At 49.7% G+C, this 25,798-nt stretch overlaps 1 protein-coding gene across 2 annotated transcripts in view; it reads right to left on the reverse strand.

Annotated features, from left to right (window-relative positions):
* The window catches only part of RGS9 (regulator of G protein signaling 9), a 64,019-nt gene extending 41,313 nt beyond the window's left edge, over window positions 1–22,706 (reverse strand). Inside the window, exons 1-8 of one of the 2 annotated variants that reach the window (XM_070483479.1) lie at window positions 22,482–22,706; window positions 12,663–12,759; window positions 9,194–9,244; window positions 7,616–7,722; window positions 7,367–7,418; window positions 7,047–7,105; window positions 5,970–6,046; window positions 2,330–2,411 (exon numbers count right to left, since the gene is read on the reverse strand). In XM_070483479.1, coding sequence (XP_070339580.1) covers window positions 2,330–2,411; window positions 5,970–6,046; window positions 7,047–7,105; window positions 7,367–7,418; window positions 7,616–7,722; window positions 9,194–9,244; window positions 12,663–12,759; window positions 22,482–22,538 — 582 coding nt within the window. In that variant the 5' untranslated portion in view covers window positions 22,539–22,706. The remainder of the gene's footprint in view (window positions 1–2,329; window positions 2,412–5,969; window positions 6,047–7,046; window positions 7,106–7,366; window positions 7,419–7,615; window positions 7,723–9,193; window positions 9,245–12,662; window positions 12,760–22,481) is intronic. The other variant, XM_070483478.1, reaches the window with a different exon arrangement.
* Between the last annotated feature and the right edge of the window lie 3,092 nt (window positions 22,707–25,798).

Genomic DNA, 25,798 nt, shown 5'->3' on the forward strand with positions numbered 1-25,798 from the left:
AACCTCTCAGGCATCCGAGAGGCTAAGAGTGTTTTAAGAAAGTCTGGAAGAGCAGGACCCAGACGTACTCCGGCCTCACCTTTGACCCACTGGTCCAGTTCTGACCCAGGGACCAGCAGTGAGAGAGGCTAGATGTGAGGCGCAGTTTTGTGTTCGAGGAGTTTTACAACCGCTCCGAGTACATCAAAGCCTCACTCTGAACTTGGGTCCCCAGCGCTATCAAAGAGGCACCAGGCACATTTGAACCTTGGCATCACATTTGTTAGAGCTGCAGTGACTCATGCCATGCTCTAATGACCAAGGAGGTTACACAAAGGCCTTAAATGCACTGAGATATTACGATGATGACGACAATGATAATGACAGTGACGGTGATGGTGGTGACGAAGGTGGAAAAAGTGAGGGAAGTAGGGGAGGTGGTGGAGGCAGGGGAGGTGGAGGTGACGATGGGGGTGGTGATGGTGGAAGTAGTGGTCAGAAACACACTGTCACATTTATGTACTTCTGTATCATGTCATGAAGAGCCACTACTCAGCCATCTGCCTGGCGTGAGAGCTGGGAGCTTACCCCAGGAGAACTGGGGAGAACTCAGATAATCAGTTTCTCATTTTGTTCCCTATAGGCCTCCTGGTTGCAGGGACAGAGAAGAGGACAGGGACATAGGGCAGATCGCGTGCACAGCCAGTCTATGTCACTTTGCAGGAATGCACTCACACTGGCATTCTCACACCATGGGGTCTCTGCAGGTAATACGGAAGCCATTCTCCATCCTGGAAGGAGTAGGAGTCCCTCGGTCATGGGTGCCACTGGGCACCAGGGCATCTTGCCAAATGAGTGGCTTATCCACCATTTGCCCTTATCCTCACCAAGGCTCTCCCTTTAGGAACAGATGCCCAAATGCAGGCCGAACAATGTACAGTTCCCTTCTCATACAAAGAGCTCACTCCTGAGCTACTAACAGGGAGGCATGTGCTTGGCTCTGTTTCTCCAGGACCATGGGCTCAGTCATCCACTCTGTTACCCACTCCCCATTGAGCATCGGCTAACTGGTCTACCTAGATAAGGAGCCCTGAAACAAAGCAAAACCAAACAAGCTTCTTGGGGATCAACCTCAGGAGCTTAACCTTGGCAAGAAGGCATCCAAACCAATGCCCTGACAAAAGGAACTCATTACAGGAATCTGTTTTAGTTTTTTTGCTGAGGAAGATTAGCTGTGAGCTAACATCTGTTGCCAATCTTGCTCCTTTTTTTTTTGCTTGAGGAAGATTAGCCCTGAGCTAACATCTGTGCCAGTCTTGCTCCACTTTATACAATGGTCGCTGCCACAGCATGGCTGATGAGTGGTGTAGGTCTGCACCCAGGATCCGAACCCACGAGCCCAGGCCACTAAAGTGGAGCATGCCGAACTTAACAACTACGCCACAGGGCTGGCCCCAGGAAATCTGTTTTGAATATAGAAAGAAAATAAGAAAAGTGCCAAAATCTGATGGGTTTGCAGTTCAAAAACCCATAAGCTTTGGCACCATGATGGACCCAGTGCCCTCTCTGGTTCTAGAATTTGGCTACCTGGCAGGGAAGGGAACTAAAGGAGGAGGAGCAAGAACATTTGTTTTGAACTCTTCACTTTCCAGAATCCTTTTGACATCTCCCACCTCATGAGTGGCAGCAGAGCTAACCACAGTGGGGGATGGTTACAGCCTGCCTCTCTGTGCTCGGGAATGAGGCCACCATTTCCCAGTGATGAGCTGTGACAAGTTACATCACTCTGTACAGCTTGTCTCTCTAGGCCACTAAGTCCCAAAGCCAGAGAAGCAATGAGCTCTAAGCAATGAGGCCCAGCACACACTTATTCCTTCTCACCTCCTCCCAGCTCAGCCACTGGGGACTGGAGTGAGAAGAGGAAAAGGAGAGGGAACAAGAGACAGGAGGCACGCTCTGCTCTGCAGCATCAGTTCTCTGGAGTATTTTATTTTCCTGCTTTGGAGCCTATGTTCTAGTCTTTTCTTCTTATATTCCTTTTCCAAGGTATCCTCACCCCCCCCAAAAAAGTCCTAGCCCTCATAAAACACAAACTCACTCAGGTCCCTCCCTTAGGTAATTTCACTTAGTCCTCACACCACAGATGAGCCACAAGCAGACCCCATCCAGACAGCATATTTCCTCTTCCAGCCAAGAGGCACTTGGATGCTAACCCAACACTGAGCAGCTCCTCCTGCTGGTTCAACTCTAGCCCCAGAGGGAGATGAGCCAGCAAAAGGGATGGTGAATACAAGGTGGGCGTGGCGAGGCATAACAAGAGATGGGTGAAGCCAGGAAGGATAATACTCACAGGGCATCGGTGGACGAGCCAATATGCCTTCTCCTGGCAATCCAATGCATACCTGTCTGCTTTATTCCTTTCCTTTCCAGCCCTGAAAAGCCAAGAGCCATGTTGAAGGCCAATAAGACTTTGCATCTTTTGCTCAGTGATGGACCCCACTCTTGATGACCTGGACCACTCTCTCAATATGCCCAAGTAATCTGTATTTGCCATAATAATAATAAAAATAGCAAACACTAATATCACACTTATGTGCTAGGTACCCTGCTAAAGTCTCTCACATGGATTAACTCATTTAATCCTCCCAGTGTCATTTTCTCACTTCAAAGTTCACAGAATTTAAGCAAAGGGAGGTTGAATGCCCCACCCAGGGTCACACTGTCAGCAAGTGGCAGAAGGGGGACTTAACCCAGGGTCTGGTCCCAGATCTAGCTCTGCCTGAGAGCACTGTGCTGAGATGCAATCATGCCACCATGACTAGCCCTAGAATTGAATCGTCTCTACCAACTTCACCCCTGGAGCAAGTATGGATGACATTCTGGGCTGACATTTGATCATTTGGCTGAACATTATAATCAGCATCTAAACAAGCAGGGAGCAAGCAATGCCAGAGTTTGTAACAGGGAAAATGCTGGCCTCGGGGAGTCCTCATTTCTCTCTACCTGTCAGTTCCACTCTGTCACCTCAAAGAGTTCATGCCAAGTGAGGGTTTTTTCTGAGCCCAACTTATTACTGTAAAAGGCTATTTATCTTCCCTCTGATCTCTCAGCCTCCCCCTTTCCCATTGTGGATAGGAAATGATGCTACGCTCTCCTCCTACAGGAGCCAGGCAACATTAATGATGGTGCCATGGGCCCCATTCAGCACCATTTCCACGGCGGCCTGTGCTCTCACTCGGTAATGCTTATTTTCCCAGGCAACGTGGGATGACGCATGTGGCCTCCACAAGACAGAGTCGGTGGACTGATTTGCCAGCTAACGTATTGTGGATAACATCATCACATCCAGAGAGCCAGATGGGTGAAGAGCGCCATTCCACTGGCGCTTTCTACCAACCTGCTTTGGATATTAAATATAAACATGATGGCCCCAACTTCCCCTGAGCAACCTAACTGGATTTCCATCAGGTTAACTACCCCATGTCCTCAGGACAATGAGCCACAGTCACCTGAGGTATTGTGGAACCTCCATAAGGCTGGACACCATGTAAATACAGCTGATTGCTAATCTACTCCAACGGTCCCTTGTGGCTTTGCTCTTCTGCTCTTCTCTGACAGATGGTATTGGAAGAAAGTTGTGATGAATGGAGTCCAAGAGTACCAATCAACAGGGAATTATTTTAGTTTGTCATATGATGAATTTTTTAGCAACAATATCACTTAATCAGTTATTCAATTATTCATGTACTGATTGATCTCCCACTACATTCCAAGCACTGGAAATACAGTGGTGGACCAAACAGGCTGTTATGGACAGAATGTTTGTGGCCCCCCAAAATTCACATGTTGAGGCCCTTCCCTACAATGTGATGGTATCTCGAGATGGGGTCTTTCAGAGGCAATTACGGTTTAGAGGCAATAAGATGAGGTCATGAAGGTGGGGCCCTTATAATGACATTAGTGCCCTAATAATAGGACACCAGAGAGTTTCTCTCTCTTTCTCTCTCTCTCCCCCATGTGAGGACACAACAAGAAGGCAGCCATCTGCAAGCCAGGAGGAGAGTCCTCACCAGAAACAAACCCTGCCAGAACCTTGAGCTTGCACTTTCCAGCCTCCAAAACTGTGAGAAAATAAATGTCTGTTGTTTAAGTCACCCAGCCTATGGTATTTTGCCATGGGAGCCTGAGCTGGCTAACACAAAGACATATTCCTTGCCCTTGAGTGGCTTTGGGTCTAAACATTACATAAATAGTCAAGAAATAAATATAGAATTACAGATTGTATTATGAGCTATAAGGAAATGTTCAGGGTACTACAATGCAGAATCGGGGATGGCTGCTGGTGGTGGTTTTTGAATATGTCTACACTTCTATTGAGAGGTGGGTCCATATCCCCACCCCCACTCCCTTGAAACCAGGTGGGTTTCTGTGACTGTATCAACCAACAGAGTACATCAGAAATGGTATTGTGATTTCTGAGGCTAGGCCATAAAAGGTGGAACAGCTGCCACCCTCCTCATTGGAATATTTGCCCTTGAAGCCTCTAACCACCTGTAAGCAACATGACTGCCCTGATGCCGCCATGCTGTGAGGAAGCCCAAGCTAGACCACATGGAGGGGCCCAGAGGCCAGAGGAAGAGGGCAAGCAATATGGCTATTTTATGTGTCAACTTGACTGGGCCAGGGGTGCCCAGATATTTGGTCAAACATTATTCTGGGTGTGTCTGTGAGGGTGTTTTTGGATGAAGGTATTTTCAGTTGAAGACCTGAACAGAACAAAAAGGCTGATCCTCCCGCAAATAAGCGGGAACTCTTCCCGCCTGATGGCCTTGAGCTGGGACACTGGTTTTTTCCTTCCTTCAGACTCAAACTGAAACATCGGCTCTTCTTGAGTCTTGAGTCTGCCAGCTTTCAGACTAAAACTACACCATCAGCTCTCCCGGGTCTCTAGCTTGCTGCCTGCAGATCTTGGACCCTCTCATCAATGTGTGAGCTAATTCATTATATACGTATGCATCCTATTGGTTCCGCTTCTCTAGAGCACCCTCACTAATCCACCACTACTCCAATTCCAAGCCATAACCACAGGAGCAGCTTTGGCTGATGCGCTGTGAGCAGAAGTGACACGCATCACTGTGACCCACACAGGCTCTCTCCCCCTGCTCCAGCAAAGGCAAAGCCCAGATGGTGCTGCTCCTTTAGCATGCGTCCTGGAGTGACACAAAGCATTTCAGGGCCCCAGCTGACCCACAGTGGACATGGAACATGAGCAAGACATGAATCTTGGGGTTTGATGCCCCTGAGAGTTGGGGGCCGTTAGTTACGAGAGCCTAGCCTCATCCTGACTCAGACACTCTCAGCATTTACATCTGCCTCTCCTAGACAAGGCAGAGCCCTCAAGGGGACTCTCAGCCCAGTTCTGAAGTGGACAGCAGGCAAATGAGAGCCTGTGGGTGGTTCTAATGTGCGACTCTGATTGTACCTCTCTCCTGCTTAAAATCTTTCTATGGCTCCTACTGGCGCTCAACACAAAGCCCTCTCACAATCTGCTCCTGCTAACTTCTCCAGCCTCACTTCTGCCAGTTACAGGCCTTGCACTCTCTGCTCCAGCTACAGAGAATTGCTTTAAGCGGGGGCTAGTCTGCCTCCAGACTCTGGTTCTGTCTGCTCAGAACACCCTTCCTTCCACCCCACCGCTCCTCTCCATCCACCATCACCATCCCACACCCGGATACCTCCTATGCAGCCTCCAGGTTCAATGCTGTTTCCACAGCTCCTTCTGCAAACCCCTGCACGCAGCTCTCATTTCACCACAGCATCATGGCCTGTTCGTTCTTCTGCCCAACCCACAGACTGTATCTTTATAGCCCTTATGCGTAGCCCAGTGTTGGACACATAAATGCCCAATAAAGCTTTATTTTAATAAAAGGAAACAAAGAAAGAAGGGAGGGAGGAAGGACAACCAGAGGACGAACGTGATGTCCACTCACCTGTACTGCTCCTTGGCCTGCATAATGACAAAGTCCCATTTGTAGTTAATTTTTTTGTTCAAGAAATCGTAATTTTCCTAGAGAAGAAAAAACAAAATGAGAACACTGCACCTCGTGACACACGCCGTGTGCAGAGGGCAGAAAACCCTATGTCACGGAGGGCTGCCCCTGGCTCCGCGGCAACTACAGACCCAGCCTAACAGCCTCCCACCCCAGCTTTGCAAAGGCGTTCATTCTAGTAACACCAGATTCTCAAAGAGCCTCCACAACAAAAGCCACAGCTTGGCCTGGATTTTGTTTTTAATAAATGTAGCTCAAATATGATTAGGAAGTGGGGCATAGGGTGGGGGAAAATATGCAACAAGAGAGCATCACAGATCCACAAAGACAAGCCCTCATGTTGGTGTGATGCTGGCGCTTCTAAAAACATGTTTGTAATGAATAAAAACACAGCAAGATTGCCGCCATCTGCCCAGAAATTTAGCCTTTTGAGGGTTAGGGTGCGTTCTTTGAGAAATCTGACTGATCCAATCTAAAACTAAAGTCTATGCTATTGTTTTAACCTCACAAACTCAAGTTCAAATCTCTTCATCATGTAATACACATTATCGTGCATACTAATTAGGTTATATTGTTTGCGGACAGCAACAGGAAGGTGGTAGCTACTGTGTGCCCAGTAGCCACTGAGGCAAGGACTTAAATTACAGCAGGAAAAACTGAAGCTTGACATGGGGAAGAATTTACTTCAGTGAGCTGCTTCTAAGTAGATGCATGGATGATGGATGGATGGATGGATGGGTGGGTGGGTGGATGGATGGATAGATGGATGGGTGATAGGTGGATGGGTGGATGGGTGGGTAGGCAGATGGATGGATGGATGGATGATGGGTGGCTGGATGGGTGGATGGGTTGGTGGGCAGATGGATGGATGGATGGATAATGGGTGGATGCGTGGGTGGATGGAGGATGAGGGTACATATGAATGTGGTAATAGGGGTAACAGGGACAAAACCACTCAAGACTATATTCTATATTCCACTCAATTATAATAACCTATATTTGAAAGTATCTCTGTACCTTTTCATATTCTTCTAAAATCCCTTTCTTCTTAATATTTCGCTTGGCTAGATAGATGGCTGGAAAGGAAAAAAATGATATTTTCCATCATCATCATATTTCAAAATGGCATCTGCAGGTTCTCTATGCATGAGGCTGCTGTGCTCGGCTTGGTGCACAGAACACTCAGAAGACCCAGTCCCTTCCCCAGGGAACACTCTCAATACAGATGTGAACTGACATAAAGGTCATGATGACAGCAAGACAAATGTCACCGAAATGCAGCGAGTAAAGAAGCAGCACGTTAAGCACTACCACAGGAATAGGAGAGGTGGAGTTACCATAGTCTGTATCTTCAGCTGGCCACTGCTGGGTGGGCCAGAAATACGGCGTCTACAAAAGAAACCGGGAAACCACGCTTAAACACTGTGACCCCTTGGGCCCCCAGCCCTACTGCTTAAGAGGTGAAACTATCTTAGTCCCCTCCACCATTTCTAAAGTCCTGATCTGTGAGGATACGAAGCCAAGAAATTATCTTTTCAGATAAGATTAACCCTAAATGAACACCCAAGGTCAAAGCCAAAACTCACCTGAAATCGGTAGAGGCTGCCATCGGGTTTGAGAATGAGGTTCTTGGGGTCTTGCAAGGGGTAAATGTAGCCATACTTGACAACAAAGTTGCCCAAGTTCTGTGCCTCTGGGGAGAAGCAGTTCAGACATGGAAGTTAAGAGCAGAGACCGTAAGCAGAAGCTCATTGTCTGGCCCTACACAGCACGCCAAACTCCAGAGAGAGACCCCCATCCTAACAGCACTTCATCCAAGGAGTGAGGACACTGGTTCCCGAACTTGGCTGTGTCCCCAGGTACCAGCAGGGAGCATGCTAACAGGAGGATTCCACAGCGGCCCCTGGGAGTGACAACTCAGCAAGTCGAGGGGAGCCAGTGAACCCAAATGTTGACAGGTGCCACACGTGGACCGCTGCAGGCGTTTGGGGAAATCCTGGAGAAGCTTCTTTAGGACCTTTGGGTCTGAAGAAGGCCCCAGGAGCAGGGAGAAAATGTCTGTTTGACCAACAGAGATGTCCTCACTCAAAAAGAAAAGGGAAGGGAGGCCATGCTTATCGTCAACTTCTCTCCTGAGCTCAACTCTACCTGCCTCCCAGGTCCACATCCTCCAGCCCCTCCCGGGCTCACCTTAATTCCCACACCTCTCTGATTTGTTTGGAAACACAGTCTTGTTTCTGGATCTGCATTAATAAAAGGAAAACCTTCCTGGTTCTTTCTCAGAGGCCCAATGAAAGCAGGCATCTTTCCATCATCAGGAGAATTCCAGCCCTCCAGGCCCACCCTGCTCAAGGATTCAACCCACAGCCCATCCCACAGCTCAGCCTCCGAGGCTCGGGGAGACTTCCTCCCCAATGCTCCCTCTTCAGGTCCCAGTCCCTCCATCATAGACTAGATCCTCATTTTTTATACCTGGTTGTACCAACAGCCTTTATTCTAGTGGGAAGTCTGGACCCCAGATTCTTTCTGCTCCAACGCATCCTTCAAACTGCTGCCAAACATCCTCGTTTACACATGATTGTCAAACACACTGCCATGCTCAAAAATCCCCTACGGCTTCCTACTGACTTCCTCCCAGCTAAAACTTGGATTCTGCAAATATGCCAGGTGCACTCCCATCCCTCCACTGCCCTCCATCCCCAGCTGAAATCATTTCTCCCAGTTTCCCCTGCCCCACCCCACCCTGTTACCACTCCATTTCTTGTTCACTCCATTTCTACACCATTGTTTTTGCTAGTTTCCCCTTCCAGGAAGACAGAGCCTCCAAGCTCCCCGCCACAATTCACAGGCATCACTTCTTTCAAGACCGAGTGTATGTATGCATCACCCCCTCCAAGCAGTCTTTCTTGACTGACTCCTCCCCGATTACCCCTGTTATTTATATGCTCTCAATATTTTATATGAAACAACTATTGGTTCCCCAATCATCACACCTTCACTTTTGATTCTGGTTGTTTTACACAGGAAGGGCCCGTCTCTCCAATTAAAATGTCAATTTCTCAGGGACACAGGTTAAGCCTCCATTTAGTTTCTACCCTCCAGAGACTCTCGCGTGTGCTGACACACAGTGGTCCTTAGTGACTGAGCGCCGCGCAAGCTCTCACCCAGATTGGAGATCCAAAGTCGCTGGACGATCCACTGTAGAACATCACTTCCTGCAAACCAGAAGTCGTTGGCCATCGTCAGAGCCTCCCGAATCATCCTCGGACCTCCACGCCCCCTCCGCGCTGCCTCCTCCCTGCCCAGCTGTGATCTCGTCCCTCTTCTGCCCAACACTTTCAGGGACTCCCCTCCAGCCTCCCCAGTAGGCCAGTCTAAACCCTGCAGCCCGTAATTCAGGGCCATCCATGACCCAACTCCAGCCAGATTTCCAGCTTAACCCCCACCCCCACACACCCTCAGGCTTTACCTCTCTCTCAGTACTTCTTTTCTTACCTAAGATAATTTGTGCATGGTCTCTCATTCATCAGATAGGAAGTAAACAGACTAGGTCTTAACACCGAGAAAAAACAGACTCAAAGCAAGCTGGCTATGGCACTTGGATGGAGCCTGGACCCAGGGATGTATATCAGAGCCAGGGATGGGAGAAGTCCGGGGGCTGGGGTGGGAGGCCGGGTCTCCTATGCCCCCACGTTCCCAGGCAGAGCTCTGAGGAGTCAGAGAATCCTACATTCAAACCTGGCCTTCCAAGCCATTGTGACGGTACTTTTGTCAAAGCAGGAGGATGGGACATATTTTAGTGACACTTTGTAGGTTGAATTATAACTTTGAACAAGGGAACACAAGTCCATTTGCACTTCTGCTCTGGGCCCTGCAAGTCTTAGGGGCTGGGCTGGGAAGAGCACAGAGTGAAGACTGGTGTGAGAAAAAGCAGGAGAGGCAGGCGGAGATGCGATCAGGACAGAATGTGCACCCCTTCCACCCTCCCACCAAGAATTCCTGGGGGCACGGCAGGACCTCAAGGAAGCTGCACACCTCCTCTTCAACCTGGGCCCTCTGGCTGAACATGCTCCTTGTAGGAGGAGGGCAGCAGCATCTCGGAAGAAAGATGAGATGTCCAGGAACCAAGTACCCAACTCAGATGCCTTCTTGCAAACACCAATGACCACATTTTCCAGCAACTTCAGCCTGCTTTACAAAGGCCAAGCTGGGTCACCTGCCTGCAATGGGAACCAGCCCACAAAACACATCAAGGAAGAGGGGCAGGGTCTGAGACCCCACTGCCTGTGTCCTTGTGGCTGGACTGTTGCAAATAAAACTTTCCTTCTCGGAGGGGGTGAAGGGGTATTTCTTCTGGTGCCCCCCAGGAAGGCCCTTATGGCCCACTCACACACTCTCTGGGCTTAATTACCTGCCCACAGCATGGCTGGGAATGGACGACCTGTGACTCCTCCCTTCCTATTCACGCCCTGGAGCAATGTCCAGCCATTATCTCTCTCAGTGCCCACATGCCCACCATTATTGCTTCAATGTGTTCTCCTCTGTTGCTCTTGGCTTTATTTGCCCCTGGTTGGCTGTTCAAAAGCAAAACTCTTTATCTAAAATCCTACTTAAAATCCTAGGACTGTGTGTTTTAGACTGTCGACTCCAAGTCTTTTTAAATGCTACACAGTGGAATGCAGACCAAGAGAGACCCAGGCAGACAGCGGACTGATTAGCGCTGTCCACCAAGGAGCCAAGGGTTTTCTCATCCACTTGACCGTTTCCTGAAATAGATCAAATGAGATTACGGGGCCACCAGCATCTGCACCATGTGGTCTGCGCTGACAGCATGGCAGGCTCCCACGTCAGCCACCTTTGTCCCCAAAAGCCCTGGGTCACCTGCCATCCAAGGAGGTGGACGCGATCACCCCATTTGCTTTGATTAGTGCTGATGTTTCAGGATAGAGCTTCTCCCTGGGTTCTGTTCCAACAGGAGCTGGAATCGCCCATTCAGGAGGAACAAGAGAAAACATGGCGGGGCAGTGGGGGTGGCAGTCAGCCTCGCCCAAATCCAGGAACCAAGTGTGCCCCAGGCGCAAAGAAGGAAAGCAGTGGCCAGCCCGGTGGCATAGCGGTTAAGTTCATGCACTCCTTTTTGGCAGCCTGGGTTTATGGCTTTGGATCCCAGACACAGAGCTGCACACAGCTCATCAAGCCACGCTGTGGCAGGGTCCGACATACAAAATAGAAGAAGACTGGCACAGGTGTTACCACAGGGCCAGTCTTCCTCCTCAAAAAGAAAAGAAGAAGAAGGCAAAGCAGCTCACACACACGGACAGTGGACAAGAGTGTGGACGCTAAAGGCACACAGCTGGGCTCAACTCCAAGTTCAGCCATGCATGAGTTTAGTGACATAGGGACAAGTCATGAACCTGTTTGCAGCGCCATGGCCCCAAGTGCAAAAAGGGAACGGTCATATCTATCCCTAAATTTATCGTGGGTATTAACTGACAGCACAGAAAATTGCTAGCTATCGCCACCCATCAAGCATCCACTGAGAGCTGACCACTCACACAGTACTATCTCATTTAATTCCTGCACTCGTTCTCTTACACAGAGATTGCTATTTCTGCTTTTAAAATGAGAAATTGGAGACCAGGGCTACACAGCTAGAAAATGGTACCTGAAGGATGCAAGCCCAGGGTGCCTTACTCGATGTCTAGAGCTCATGGCACAGTGTCAGACCAGGACTGATTCACACATTTGATAAACTTTGATTAAACCCCTGCCCTGACCCTGACCTTTGCCTCTGCAAGACTAGGGCACCTTGAGCGAAAAATAAACCATCAGTCATGGGTGGGGGAGAGAGCGAGGGCTCACGGGGAGCACCACCAGCCCGGTGTGAGACCCGGGCTTGTGCTTTGAGAAGCTGTCTGCTTCTGCAGACAATTTGCCTCAGCGGGAAACATCCTCTTTACTGAAAAACCAAAACCATACAATACATGCAACACGTGAATTGAAAGGCATTCTTCTTTTGGGGCCAGCCCCTTCTGCTGATATCCTCAAATGATACTCTGCAAGCATCATTTATCCCACACCCAGAGAAGGGAGACAACACTGCCATCCACACAGGGTGGTTAAGAAGGGTCTGAACATGAATTAGAAGGTAGGGAAGGGTGGAGCAGACAAGGGTCAATTTTTTCTGCCAAATAGTATTTTTTTTCTGCTACCTGGTTTCATTAAAATAAAACAAGGCAAACAAACAAAAAAGTGACAGTAAACCTTTTTTATATGACCTCCTGGGAAGAATGGCTTCACGAAGTGACCCACTGACTCCTTTTCTCCTTCCTTTCTGATCCCTTCCTCAGAAGGAGCCTGCGGTCCAGGAACCAGCTAACTTCTTCTGTAAAGGGCTAGAGAGTAAATATTTTCGGTTTTGTGGGCCATAACACGGTCCCTGTACAACTCCTGGACTCTGCCATTGTAGTGAAAAAGCAGCCAAAGACAATACACACATGGGGACGTGGACATGTTCCAATAAAACTTTATTTACAAATACAGACTCGGGGCCGAATTGGCCCGTGGGCTAGAGTTTGCCAACCCCTGTGTGTGGTCTGTTCCAGGCCAGGACTAAATCACAAGACACATTACCTGTCATGGCGTGAGGGACGCTGGTGACGAGGACCTTCTGGTTCTGCATTTTGATCCCCGTCTCTGGGTTCTGCATGTCCTTCACTAGCGCTTCAATCTGCAAGAAAGAACCAAAAAAGCTGGCCGACCAGAACCCTCCCAAAAGCTGAGTAAGGGCTTTCTGCAGCACCGAGGGGACAAAAGATACAAAGATGAACACAAGCTTACCACCAGGAGCTTACAACCCAGGTGGCACTGAGTGACTACAATGCAACAGATCTAGACGCTTGCTTCACACACACACACACACACACACACACACACACACACGCACGCACCCTCCCTGCGTGTGCGAGCCCAGAGAGATTCATTCTGACTCAGAGACCTGGCAGAGGCTTTTAAGAGAAGATGGGACTTAGCAAAAAAGGATTCTGCTAGCCAGAAAGTGAGAGAAAACCACAAGCAAAGGCAAGGGAGGATGACAGTGCCCAGTGTGTGAGAGGAACAGAAAACAGTGGGAGATGAAGCTGGAAGGGCAACAGGTGGCCAGGTCCCAATGGACCTCAAATGCCACTCCCAGAGTTTGGATTTTGTTCCAGCAGCTATTTCTAGAGAACAGCACAATCTGGCCCACATTTTGGAAATGTGGCCCACACCAGAGAGAACACTGAAGCGTGAATAAGTTTGCCAAAGTAGAGAAAAATGGGGGACCTGTTCAAAGATACTGCAATAGTCGGGGCAAGAAACGACGGGGCCTCCACCCTCATCACTTAGTCTTTCAATTATATTAGAATGTGTCACTCCTCTGCTCAAAACCTGGCGAGGACCATTCCACTCTGAGTAAATGGCAAAGTTCCCCTACTGGTCCATGTGGTTGGGACCCCTTCCTCCCTGATTCTTCTCCTACCACTGCCCACCCTCCAATCCAGCCACATTGGTCCCACTGCTGACCCCTGACCATGCCAAGCACCCTTCCAGCCTCCAGCCTCAGGGCCTTTGCTCTGGCCCTTCCTATGCCTGGACCACTCTTGGCAAGAGATCTTCATGGCTCACTCCCTTCCCTTCCTCCTCTTCCATTAGTCTCAGGAGGCCCACTCTGATCAGCTCACTTGCTGCAGCAACCTTGATCTGCCCTGGCACTCCTGTTCCCCTCCCCTCTTTGCCTATAGCACTCGCCTTCTAACATACAAAATTATTTACCTATTTATTACATTGTTTATTGTGGGTCTCCATTGCTTCTAGAAAGTAAGCTCTTCAAGGGTGGGTCTCTCATCTGTTACTGTTCGATGTTATGTTTCAACCGCCTGGAACAGTGCCTGGCACACAGGTGGTACTCAATCAACAGATGATGCATGAATTAATAAATAAATGAAGGCAGCGGCAGAGAAGATGATAAGAAGGCATGGCTTTTAGACCCCTAGTTCTAATTCTAGTTAACTAGAATCAACTGTACTTACAAATGATTGACTGGTTCAGGTCGGGTGGCAAAGTTCATAACTTGTATGATCAGCTTTGCCAGCTACCAAGAGAGAAAATGCCCAAGAAGGAGCACTTTCTGAAGGCAAAAGCTTCTGCTTAGGAATGTTGACTGTGAAAGGCTGCAGTGACATCCACAATGTCTGCAAGTGATTGGAAATGAATGTCCCAAGTTTAAAAGAGATAAGGGGCAGAGATGCGAATTAGAGTCATGAATATCGAAGAGAGAGTTGAAGCCAAAGAGAATGAATGAACTGTCCAAGGAAGACTGGATGGCAGGAAGAGAGCCAAGGCAGCCCTGACTGTCTTTGGAGTATTCTTAAATTTTTATTAATAAAAAATATCTTTCCAATGGAAAAAGTAAATGGAAATAAAATCAATGGAAGGATTTTTTTTTTTTTTTTTTTGCAGGGAAAGATTCGCCCTGAGCTAACATCTGTTGCCAGTCTTCCTCTCTCTTTTTTTTTTCGTTTTCTTTCTCCTGCCCACACCCCCAGGGCATGGTTGTATATCTTAGTTGTAAGTCCTTCTGGTTCTTCTACATGAGCCGCTGCCACAGCATGGCTACTGACAGACGGGTGATGTGGTTCTGTGACCGGAATCGAACCCAGGCCACTGAAGTAGTGAGTGCCAAACTTCAACCACTAGGTCATCAGGGCTGGCTTTGACTGAAGGACATTTTAAAACAAACTAGATGGGTTGGCACAAAAAGACAATCCAAGTGTTTCTCTTGTCAATGTTGGTGATTGGCATTGACAAAGCATCAGATGCAGAGGTTTCAGACTTCATGCTCCCCCAGGAAACCCCTCACTGAGAGGGAAACTGTGTACTCTAGCAGCCTCTCTTGCAAATGGTCAGTCAGTCATTCAACAAACAACACAGTCATGGTCGATTCTGGGCAAAGACAAGAAGATGTGGTTCCTGAGCCCAAGGAGCTCATGGTCTGGTGCAAGGATGTAATAGGACAATACAGGAAGCACAATGCTAAAGGTGAGAACATAGCAGTGCCAGGAGGAAGTTAGGAGAGGTGACTCCTGGAACGAATCTTTAAAAAGATGAATAGGAATTAGGCAGCAGAAAGAGAAAAGGATGGTAGGGAAGGCATTCCAGGCCCATGGGGCAGCAGGAGCAGAAACACAAAATATGAACAGGCAAGTAGGAACAAAGACCTTTCCTGTCCTTCTCTGGCTGGAAGCCCTCTCCTGAGGTCAGGGCAGCTGTGTACAGCTGGACATATCCTCAAGGAGGGGTACACCTCAGGCACAACCTGTCCACATTCTAGCCGCTACCCACACTAAAACAGCTCACTCATCCACCCGCCTCCTCTCGACTTGACGAACTTCGCTACCTCATCATTATTCTCCTGCTGTTTAATGAAATAACACCCCCCACCACTGTACAGCCCTTTACAGTTTACAAAGTCCTTTTAGAGGGTGCACGTGCTTGTGGTCCAAAGAAAAGGAACCCAAGGTTCTCACAGCCTCAGTGGGGTTCCCCTTCTCTACTAACGGTAGGATCTCACTTAACTCTCTGAATCCCCTTTCTGTACCATAAAAAGGGGACAATGACAGTATGTGCCCAACCAATCGATACGGTTTTGTAATCTCTTAGACTCTAATTAAGTAATTGTGTAAAAATGCTTTAGAAGAATAGATACATGTTATACACATATAAAGATATATAAGCATAAAGATACAGACCTTACAAGGAGAGATACGTTAGGGGTTATGGTTAGAATCATTAACATTGGTAGCATTCGTACAATTAATGCATCTTTGAAACTCTGTAGACAGGGCTGTGATTAGATGCCTGGGAATAAAAACACAGCTCTACTAACCAGCCAAACATAGGTATTTATTGATGGCGTTTTAAGTGCACAGCACTGTGGGGGTTACAACAAGGTAGATAGACTCCCAGTCCTGAGAGAGTTGGGAAGACAATCGTATGAAAATAAAAAGTTCAGGGCCGGCCTGGTGGCACAGGGGTTAAGTGCACACGTTCCGCTTTGGCAACCCGGGGTTCACCGCTTCAGATCCCAGGTGAGGACATGGCACCACTTTGGCAAGCCATGCTGTGGCAGGCGTCCCACATACAAAGTAGAGGAAGATGGGCACGGATGTTAGCTCAGGGCCAGCCTTCCTCAGCAAAAAAGAGGAGGATTGGCAGCAGATGTTTCTCAGGGCTAATCTTCCTCAAAAAAAAAAAAGAGGGAGAAAGAGACAGACGGAGCTGGCTATATTGGAGGTGAAGGGTGGTGCAGGGGAGCCCTGACTTGGAAAATTCGACCCGCCACCTCCCACACAGCCAGCCTGCTCCTGAGCTGGAAGGCCCCACCCCCCCAAGGAGAGAAGGAGCACAGGACAGCGTCCTAAGGCAGCGCTGAGGGCTGGATTCCCTTTCAACCGCTGCTGCTCACCCAGCATCTGCAGCTGAGCCACGGTCTCAGGAAGCGGCGGCATCAGGTGCGGGGTCAAGGCCACCACTCAGACAGCAGCGAGACAGGCCGGGCCCACGCAGTGCCCAGGCTTCTCGTGCAAGACTGACTGCGAGCTTCACCTGCGCAGACACTTTCTTGGCTCACGGAATTGTTCTGGAACAGAAGCTATCCATTTGGAGCTGTCATCCCCGGCCTTCTGTAGTGTCAGGGCCTGGCAGCATCTCGGGGCCCTGGGTCAGCCGAGAGGCCCGCAGCAGCGAGGGGAGCAGAGGTAACCCCAGCAGGGTGTGGGGGGCTGGGAGGTGGCCCCCTTCTCCTGGAGCTGCCCAGGGGGCCGAGGAGCCACAGGGTTCAGGAGTCATTCCTTCCAGAGTTCTCAACTGACCGTGAGCTGTGGATTTATACACGACTCCTGGAAGGGCCCAGCTTTCTGCTGGGGGAGCCCAGGACTCCCCCAGGCCTCCCCCAGCCCTCATTAGCTGTCAGCTGAAATCCCACATTTAAAAAAGAATTTTTTTTTGGATGAAACAGCAGCATTCCATGGAAACAGGGAGTCCATACATTGAAGAAGAAAGAGACACCCGCCTTACAAGTTAGAAACCTGAGTTTCTCTGAGAGAAAGTCAGCGAATTTGATTCCTTCTCTAATCATTAAAAAAAAAATCTAGTTATATAGAGTTTGAAAATAACCTTCAGAGGAGGAATAATGAGAGTTATTTTAAAAACACAATAGGGGAGTCAGGTTTCTTCCCAGCAGGTGCGTCACCCTTCCCAGAAAGGAAGGGCAGGTGGGAGGAGGGAACATCACAGAGGCCTCGAGAACATTTTGAGGGGGCTCGGCCCACTGGGATTTATTTGATCCATTTTCCTCAGAACTTTCCTCACACAAATTCCTCCGAGGAGTCTCCCCAGTCACCCAGGAAGGAGACTCAGAGAAACTCGGTTATGGGCTAAATTGTGTTTCTCCCCACCTCTCCACAAATTCATATACTGCAGTCCTAACCCCCAGTACCACAGAATGTGACTGTATTTGGAGACAACGTCTGTAAAGTGGTTACTAAGTTAAAATGAGGTCATTAGGGTGGGCTCTAATACAATCTGACGGTTGGCCTTATAAGAAGAGGAAATTAGGACACAGACACTCACAGAGAAGACCATATGAAGACACAGGGAGAAGGCGGCCATGAAGGCAAGGAAAGAGGCCTCAGAAGAAACCAACTCTGCTGATCTTGGACTTGGAGCCTCTACACAGCGAGGAAACAAGCTTGTGTTGTCTAGGCCACCAGCCTGTGGTGCTCTGTTACAGCCCCAGCAAACTAAGGCAGACTCCGGGTTCTGTCTTTCTCCTCAAGCTGGAAACCCCCTTGCCCATGGCAGAGAGGAGAGGGTGGAACTGTTTCCCACGTTCTCCAGAGAGCAAGATGCCCTTGCCTTTCTGCTCCAAACTGCTGCCAGCTCTCACATCCTCCTCCTGGTGTCCCGTGGGCGTCCCTCCAGAGATGAGGGAGAGGACGGCCATCCCCACCCCAAATGTCAGGGCCCACTCCTAACCAGACTCTGCTTCCCCACGCCTCCCAGGGACCACATCTTGCACCCAGGCAACAAACAAACGCTGGGGAACCAGGCGCCACTGGACCCCGTGTGACCCCGTGTGACCCCGTGTTGGGGGCCCTGATGGGGTGCCAGCCCCACGTCTCCTCTCTCAGATGCCAACGTGCTGCGGCGTGACTGCAGGCGGGTCAGGGAACCTCGATGTCACAAAGGAGCTGAGACAGGGCTTTGACACCCCCACCCCAACACCCACGCCGCTCCTTGCATTAAGGAGCTGTCACTCACTGTGTAAGATCTCTGGGGCTGGAATTTTCCTGTAAGCACGAGAAGGCTCCCAGGGGATGATAATAATCAGTAGTTTTCTGTACAAAGATGGGGAAAGTAACCAGAACCGTGGGGTTGTTTTGCTAACAGAGGAGAAGGTGTTCCTGCTAACAAGCCTGGCCACGGAGGGGCCGCTGACCTCCGGGCCACCTCACCCTGATGGCCCACAGACCCTCGGGAGCACCAGACCCTAAACAGTCCTTAGGAGGCTGCCCCGCAGCAAAACATAGGCCAGGGAGCATTCTAGATGACCCCAGCTGACAGTGGCCAACTTCTGATGACTCTGCTTTTGTTTTTGAGGTGTCCCTTAAGCACCCACTAAATCCTGCCTCATGCGAACATCTCACCTCCTTTCTGGACCGTCAGGTTCTGCCTACCTGGCATCCAGCTCTCGACGGGCACATCTCCGGCCTTCAGGGTGTCCTCCAGCCCAGGGGTCTCAACCACAACACTACTCACATTTGGGGCCCACTCCTTCCTTGTTGGGGGGGAGGGGGCTGTCCTGTGTGTCGCAGGACGTCTAGCAGCATCCCCGCCCCTACCCACTGGATGCCAGTGGCATCTCCCTCCCCAGCTGTGACGACCCAAAAAGTCTCCAGACATTGCCAAATATCCTCAGGGGGTTTCATCTCACTGTATACACAAACCACCTGGAAACTTTTTTAAAAACACCCATGCCCGGGCTCCACCTCACTTAATTACTTAATTACTGCATAAGTCAGCCAGAAACTCTTCAGGATGGTGACTTGATGTCAATCTTTTTTAAAGTGCAGCCAGGATAGAGAAGCACTCGTACCCTCTAATCTGAATCATCTTTCTCGCATGTAAACCAACTCATTTTATTCATCTCTCTGACTTGAAGACATCAAATGGCTTCTCACTGAACACAGAAAGCATCACACTCCTCGGCACCTCATACGGGGCCCCTGGTTCTGGGCCTTTCTCAACCATCAGCCTTTCCGTCAACCAAACTCCTACCCACTCCAGGCCAGCTGATGACTCCCCCACACCACCATGCTATTGCACGCATCTGCCTAAAATGTCACTCATCTTCCCATCCTCCTGGCAAAAATAAACTACCAATTTTTCATACCTCAACTCACTTACAACCCGCCGTGTGAAATCTCTCGTGATTCCCCCACCTCAGGAAGAATGGACCACTTCCCACTTTTCTCCTATTTATGCACCTGCCTTTCTGGATTAGACTCTAAGTGCCAGGAGGAAGGGGCCGTGTCCTTCTCCCCACGGTGTCCCCAGCACCCGGTAGTGCCGAGCACATGGTGCAGGATTATGTGTTCATGTTGAACGAAAGAAGGATCTGAGCAAGACAGCACACTCCGCCCAGGTCTCCTAATATTCCTGTTTCTGCACTCCTCTCCCAAGAAAAGGAGATGCCAGGAGCCACACGAGAAAGCGAAGCAGTCTGACAGAAGGCTTCTCCACGAAGCACCAAGGAGTCAGGCCCATGGTGAAGCCCAAGGGCAGCAGCAACTGGTAGTGGCTGGGATGGGGGTCTGGAAATTAGAGGGGGACGGGCCAGCAACAGAACAAGAGCTCACAGGACTGGCCAGAGCCAGTCCTCTGTGTCATCACACACACATACACTTAGCACATGCTGTTCCCTCTGCCTGGAACATCTTTCTCTTTCTATCTGCCTAGAACCCCCATCTACCCCTCAGTTCTCAGCTCCGGGTCCTCCAGGCACATTTAGTCAGGGCTTCCCATGGTCTCCACTCTGCCCTACATCACAGGAAAGCTCACAGCATCGTATCACACACGGGGACAGATGATGGTGAGTCCTATATTTTTCGTGGTTCCACCATTTGGTAGCTGTAGGACTGTGGCAAGTCACTTCACCGCTCTCAGCTTCAGTTCCATTCTCTGTAAAATGGTGATCATAACCTCTGTCTTGTGGAATAGATGAGATAATGCATGTAAGGCTCCCACTGGGGACACAGCATACTTCATAAACATTTACTGAATTCACTGGTCCATCCTGAAGGGCCCCTTGGCACAGGCTCTTGAGACCTGCTCTAAGAAACTCTGTGACCTGACTGAGGACCTCAGAATACACAGACAGACGGGTCCCTCCCCTCAAGGCAAAGGAAAAAGCAGTACTGGAGGTGCAGGCAGAGTCTGCGGGGCAGAGAGGAAGTCACTCTGCAGGACTGGCGGCTGTGGGGATACGGCCTTCACCGAGGAGGGGCAGCTGAGCTGGGCCTGGGAGGAGGCAGAGCAGGAGCTCGGCAGGTGAGAAAGGGAGAAAGGGCTTTCCCAGCAGAGGAAGCTGAGGCATGAAAGGGTGTGGGCTTCCTAGAAAGGTGAACAGGTCATTGAGCAACAGCCAGCTGAGTGCTTGTGGCTGCTTTGTTTTGCTTCCCTGGAGGGCGGGTGTGGAAGGCTGGGGGAAGGTAAAGCCAGAGAGATGGGCCAGAGCAGGCTCCTGAGTGGCTGGGCTGAAAAGGTTGGACTTTTTGCTGTGAACATGGGAAGCCAGGGGAGGGTTTCAGGTCGAGCATTGGTTTGGGAAAGAAAACCAGTGTGCTTATAAAAGATATCGTGGAGGTAGGGGGGCTGGGGTGAGAGGAGGAGGCTGGGGTGAGAGGAGGAGGCTGGGGTGGCAGAGAAGGCTGGGGTGGGAAGGGAGGCTGGTGTGGAGGAGGAGAGGCTGGGCTGGGGGTGCTGGGTGGACAGGAGGCTGGGGACCAAGACACCAGTCTGGAGGCCAAGGTAAAGAGAGAAAAATCTACCAAATAACAGTCATGATGGAAAAGAATGTCCAAGATTCAGAAAACAAACAGAACGTCTCTAGACAACTACTCTCTGAGCCTCCAAGCCCAAGCTGCCCTGGCTGGGAGAAGAAGGCGCCCTGGGAAATCCTGCATGATTTATGGCTTTCAGATACGGAGCTTCAGTGGTTTCTTCTGCTTTTCAGAAGTGGTGGCTGCAATATGGGTCTGAAGGGTGCTTTCTGAGCAAGACAACATTCCACCTCTTTTTTATGGATGGTCGCCTCACCTCTACTACCTGGACTATGAGCACCAGCTTCTTGAAGTAGGTGGACTGAGAGTGACCAACTGTTCCAGTGTGCCCAGGACTGTCCAGGTTTTAGCATTGAAAGTCCTGGGTAAATCAGGACAGTAGGCCACTGACTGCGCCAATTTGCTGAGCCCCAGGGGCTCAGCTCGTCACAAAGCAATCAGCTAATTCTACTCAACAAGATAAGCCTAAGAAGGTGGACACTGCACTGTGAAAAGTGGCTGTGAATGGAAGGGTGGACAAGTGAGCTGGGAACTAATCCTCCGTCAATCTCTTTTGACATTGGTCATCTCGAAAGCCCAGAACAAAATAAGCCACTTCGTCCCCAAACACAGCACCCTACAAGGTGCATTCCACCTCCCACACATCCACAGGACACCCTGTGCCTGGTCACTTGGTCTGAGAAAGCCTTTGCAAAAGAAGGGAAAGGTTCTGACTTCTGTTGCCAACACAGAGAGACTGGAGATACACAAACACACGTACTCAAATGTGGGATCGGGGGGTGCTGGAAGTGGGGTGTCCCTTTATCCTAAAAATCACACCATTTTCATGGTCTATGTATACACAGTCACCACACACACACTTCCTTTAAAATACTACAGTTTTAGATCAGAAAAATGGCAAAAATGTTAATTTAACATCTGGGCACCTTATAACAATATCAGGAGACTGTCTCAGATCTGACACAGCCTCAGCTAAACTGCCTCTGGCACCCGCCTCTCCAGAGTAACAGGTTGTTCTCAGCCTCCAGCAGACCATTGCCTCTGGCTTCAGATTCTCCACTATAAACAGCTTACAAGGAAACCTAATCATCACAGTCTTTAAAAGACATACATGCACACACAGCAAATAAGTCGTTTAATAGCATCGAGCAGCACTAGTGGACCACAGGGGATGCCCTCACTCCTCCACTCCTGCCCACACGCTCCGAGCATCCCCAGCATCTCCTCGGACACTTCCCAGAGTTGGGTCCCTGCGCACCTCCCGGGGCCCAGGGGATGGGACCGCGCTCACCTTCTGGAGAAATGCCATCCTCGGCCTGTACTGCTGGCCTTGGTGTCGGATCGTCATCCTGGACCCTGGATGAATTCACAACCAGAACACTCGCGGTACAGAAAAGCACAGCCCCGGAGCGCAGGAGCCCGCGAGCCCCGCACACGCCCTGGCGTCCGGGGGAGGCGGCTGCGCGCGGCGGGCTGGGGGGCGGGCGGGGCTGCCGGCGGCGCCCCCTTCACTCCCGCTCGGCACGCGCCCCCGGGAGGGCCGGGATCCGCGCCAGCCAATCCGCGAGCCGCGCCGCGGGCTCATTAGCATGGGCTGTGCTGGCGCCCACCTGCCGCCAGGGGGCGGCGTCCGGCTCTGCCGGGGCCTGGGGAGTCTCAGGCTGAGGCCCGCGCCCTGAGGACCCGCGAGTGAAGGATCTGTCGCAAAGAGCGAGTCTTTCAACCTGCAGTGGAATTAGTACAGAAGTGAGACAAAGCCGCTCATTAATCAGCGCGGTGAAAAAAAGAGGCTTTCCTATTCCAGTTCTGCCGCTAGCCAGCTGGGCAACCTTGGGCAAGTTTCCTTAACATCTCTAAGCTTCGGTTTCCTTATCTGAAAAGTAAAAGTAAAAAGTGGGATAATAATATCCAACAGAAGGGTTGCTATATCATTTAATGGGGAAATGTGTAACACAGTGCCCGGCCCTCAACGAATGCTTAGAAATATTTAGGGAAAACAAATCATAAATGGAATTGACGAGACATTCGTTAATAAAAAAAAGGAAGGAAGGAAAGGAGAAAGCTGTAGTCCCTACTGGGCCAGCTGCCTGGTCTAGGCAAGGCATATTTTACTTCTCTGGTCCTTGGTGTTTCATATCTAGAAAATAAAAGGATGACCCTTCTAAGTAATCATCAGGACTATTCTGGTTTTGTCATATAAAGCACATTTTCCTATTTATACGAGTTGGATGGCTACGGATTGTGGCAGATAAAATGTTTAAGTTGGAAGTGAACCAAGAGGGGTTTGCCTCAGGAAGGCACAGTCAACTGATGTCCCTTTAAAGCAGTGGTTCTCATCCATGTTTTTGGTCAGACAGACCTGTAAGAATCTGCTGAAATGGATGCTTTCTCAGGAAACATGCTCACGTATGCCTGTGCACACTCATGATCATACAACACTGACTCAGGTTTGCAAACAATTTCAAGGGGTTCATGGCTGGTTCTCTTTGGAGCCTTTCCGTGGACTCCTGTTTTAAAGCACTCAACCGCCTTTCAAGGATCTGAGACCCTACAGGGGTCCATCCATGTGGAAACCCAGAGATCCTTCCCAGAAGACTAGGCCACTGAGAAGTATGTCCCTGGTGTGAGCTAAGCCCCAAGGAAAGTGCTGGAATAACCTGACTTTCTTTTATGGAGCATCTTTTGGGCCTAGTGTTCTATAGAACACACACTGAGATATACTGGAGCAGATGAACTCTGAGCCTCCTTCTAGCTTCAACATTCCTTAATTCTATAAACCCTAAGCAGAAAGGAGATAAGCGGCTTTTCTAAGATCAAGGATGAGAAAACTTAAATTATTCGGGAGCAAAGAGGGGCAAAAATACAAAGGACTTTGCTTGGTAGCAGGATAGGAGAGGCCCCAGAATGCCAGCCACTCCACGCTGCTTCTTCTATCAGGCCCTGCTCTCCAAGCAACCACGCTTTGTGGGACCCCCCCCCCCGTCCCCCTTAGCTCATTGGACCAGGGATGCTGAGCATGTGACTCAGCAGCCAGTCTCCAGCCCACGATGTGACTATGATATGGATCTGGAAAGCTTACATGAGCTTGTTAGGTTATTACTTTCACAAATGTCAACTTGAGCCAGGCAGAAGTAAAGTCAGGGTTGGAGGAAGCTGGGGCCAAATGCAAGCTGAATTTAGGAGGAAGCAGAAACAAAAGGTGCGCAGAGGAAGCCAATCAGAAAAGCGAAGCAGAGCCAGCCCTGCTGGCGTGGTGGTTAAAGTTCCGTGCGCTCTGCTTCAGTGGCCCAGGTTTGGTTTCTGGGCACAGAACCACACCACTCGTCCGTCAGTAGCCATGCTGTGGTGGCAGCTCACATAGTAGAACCAGAAGGACTTACAACTAAAATATACAACTATGTACTGGGGCTTTGGGGAGAAAAAAGAGAGGAAGATTGGCAACAGATGTTAGCTCGGAGTGAATCTCTCCGAGCCAAAAAAAAAGAAAGAAAGAAAAGAAAACAAACAAAACAGGTTGAGAGGGGCCATGAGGCCAACACAGCTTCCCTAGGGCTAACCTCACCCCGTGTCTTTCAGGGGGCATGTGTGTCTTCACAAATCCTCCCACATATCTTGAATCTTTGTTTCTTGCAACCAAAAGGGCCTAATGTGTAACGTGGTGTTCAAAGGTTAGTGACAGTATCCTGAAAAAAATAATTGACTTAATTCACCTATTCATTTAAACAAGAAACATACTGCATGCCAGGCATTGTGCTAGAGCCAGGAATTCAAAGCAGAATATGACCCAGTCCCTGTCTCAAGGAGCTGACAGGTTATGGGGGAGAAGAGTACTTGATCAAACTGTTATAAATTTTGTTTGTTTCTGCTTCAGCAGCCCGAGGTTCACAGGTTCAGATCCCAGGCGCGGGCCTATGCACCACTTATCAAGCCATGCTGAGGCAGGTGTCCCACATATAAAATAGAGGAAATGGGCACAGATGTTAGCTCAGGGCCAATCTTCCTCAGCAAAAAGAGGAGGCTTGGTGGCGGATGTTAGCTCAGGGCTAACCTTCCTCAAAAAAAAAAAAAAGCCAATATCTTACAATATGGCAAAGGGAAAAAGTGCTAAAATGAAATCTCCTGTGACTCAGTGAGGTTAAGTGGACATTCCATCATCATCATCATCATTGTCACTATAGTCATCAATGTCTTCCTTCTCACCAATGAAACGATGTGATTCAGGGCCTAAATTGTTAAGGCCCTCTTGCCCTGGTTACTATACAATGAGGTCTGTGTGGGCCTGGACCTTGTCCCCCATTGGATAGACCTCATCCAGGCACAATGATGTGGTCATCCACACAGCAGACCTTTAAAACCCAGGTCTAAGGTCACCTCCCAGTAAAATGTCCCAACACCCTGGTAAACTCAACACTTGTTTCAGTCCCCTGTTGTCAGCGCTGAAGAGATAAAACTTAAACAGTCATGCTCCCAGCCCTTGGGTCCCCTCCCAGAGTGGGAGAGGAGAAGAATCTTAAACAGTTAATTTCAACATGATGGATGCATCAAATGGCTTCCAGACAGAGACCTTCTTAGAGCTGGGGCAGGGTTAAGGAACCACTAAGGGTGTTG

This window comes from Equus asinus, chromosome 13 (assembly GCF_041296235.1).
Source record: "Equus asinus isolate D_3611 breed Donkey chromosome 13, EquAss-T2T_v2, whole genome shotgun sequence".
NCBI lineage: Eukaryota > Metazoa > Chordata > Mammalia > Perissodactyla > Equidae > Equus > Equus asinus.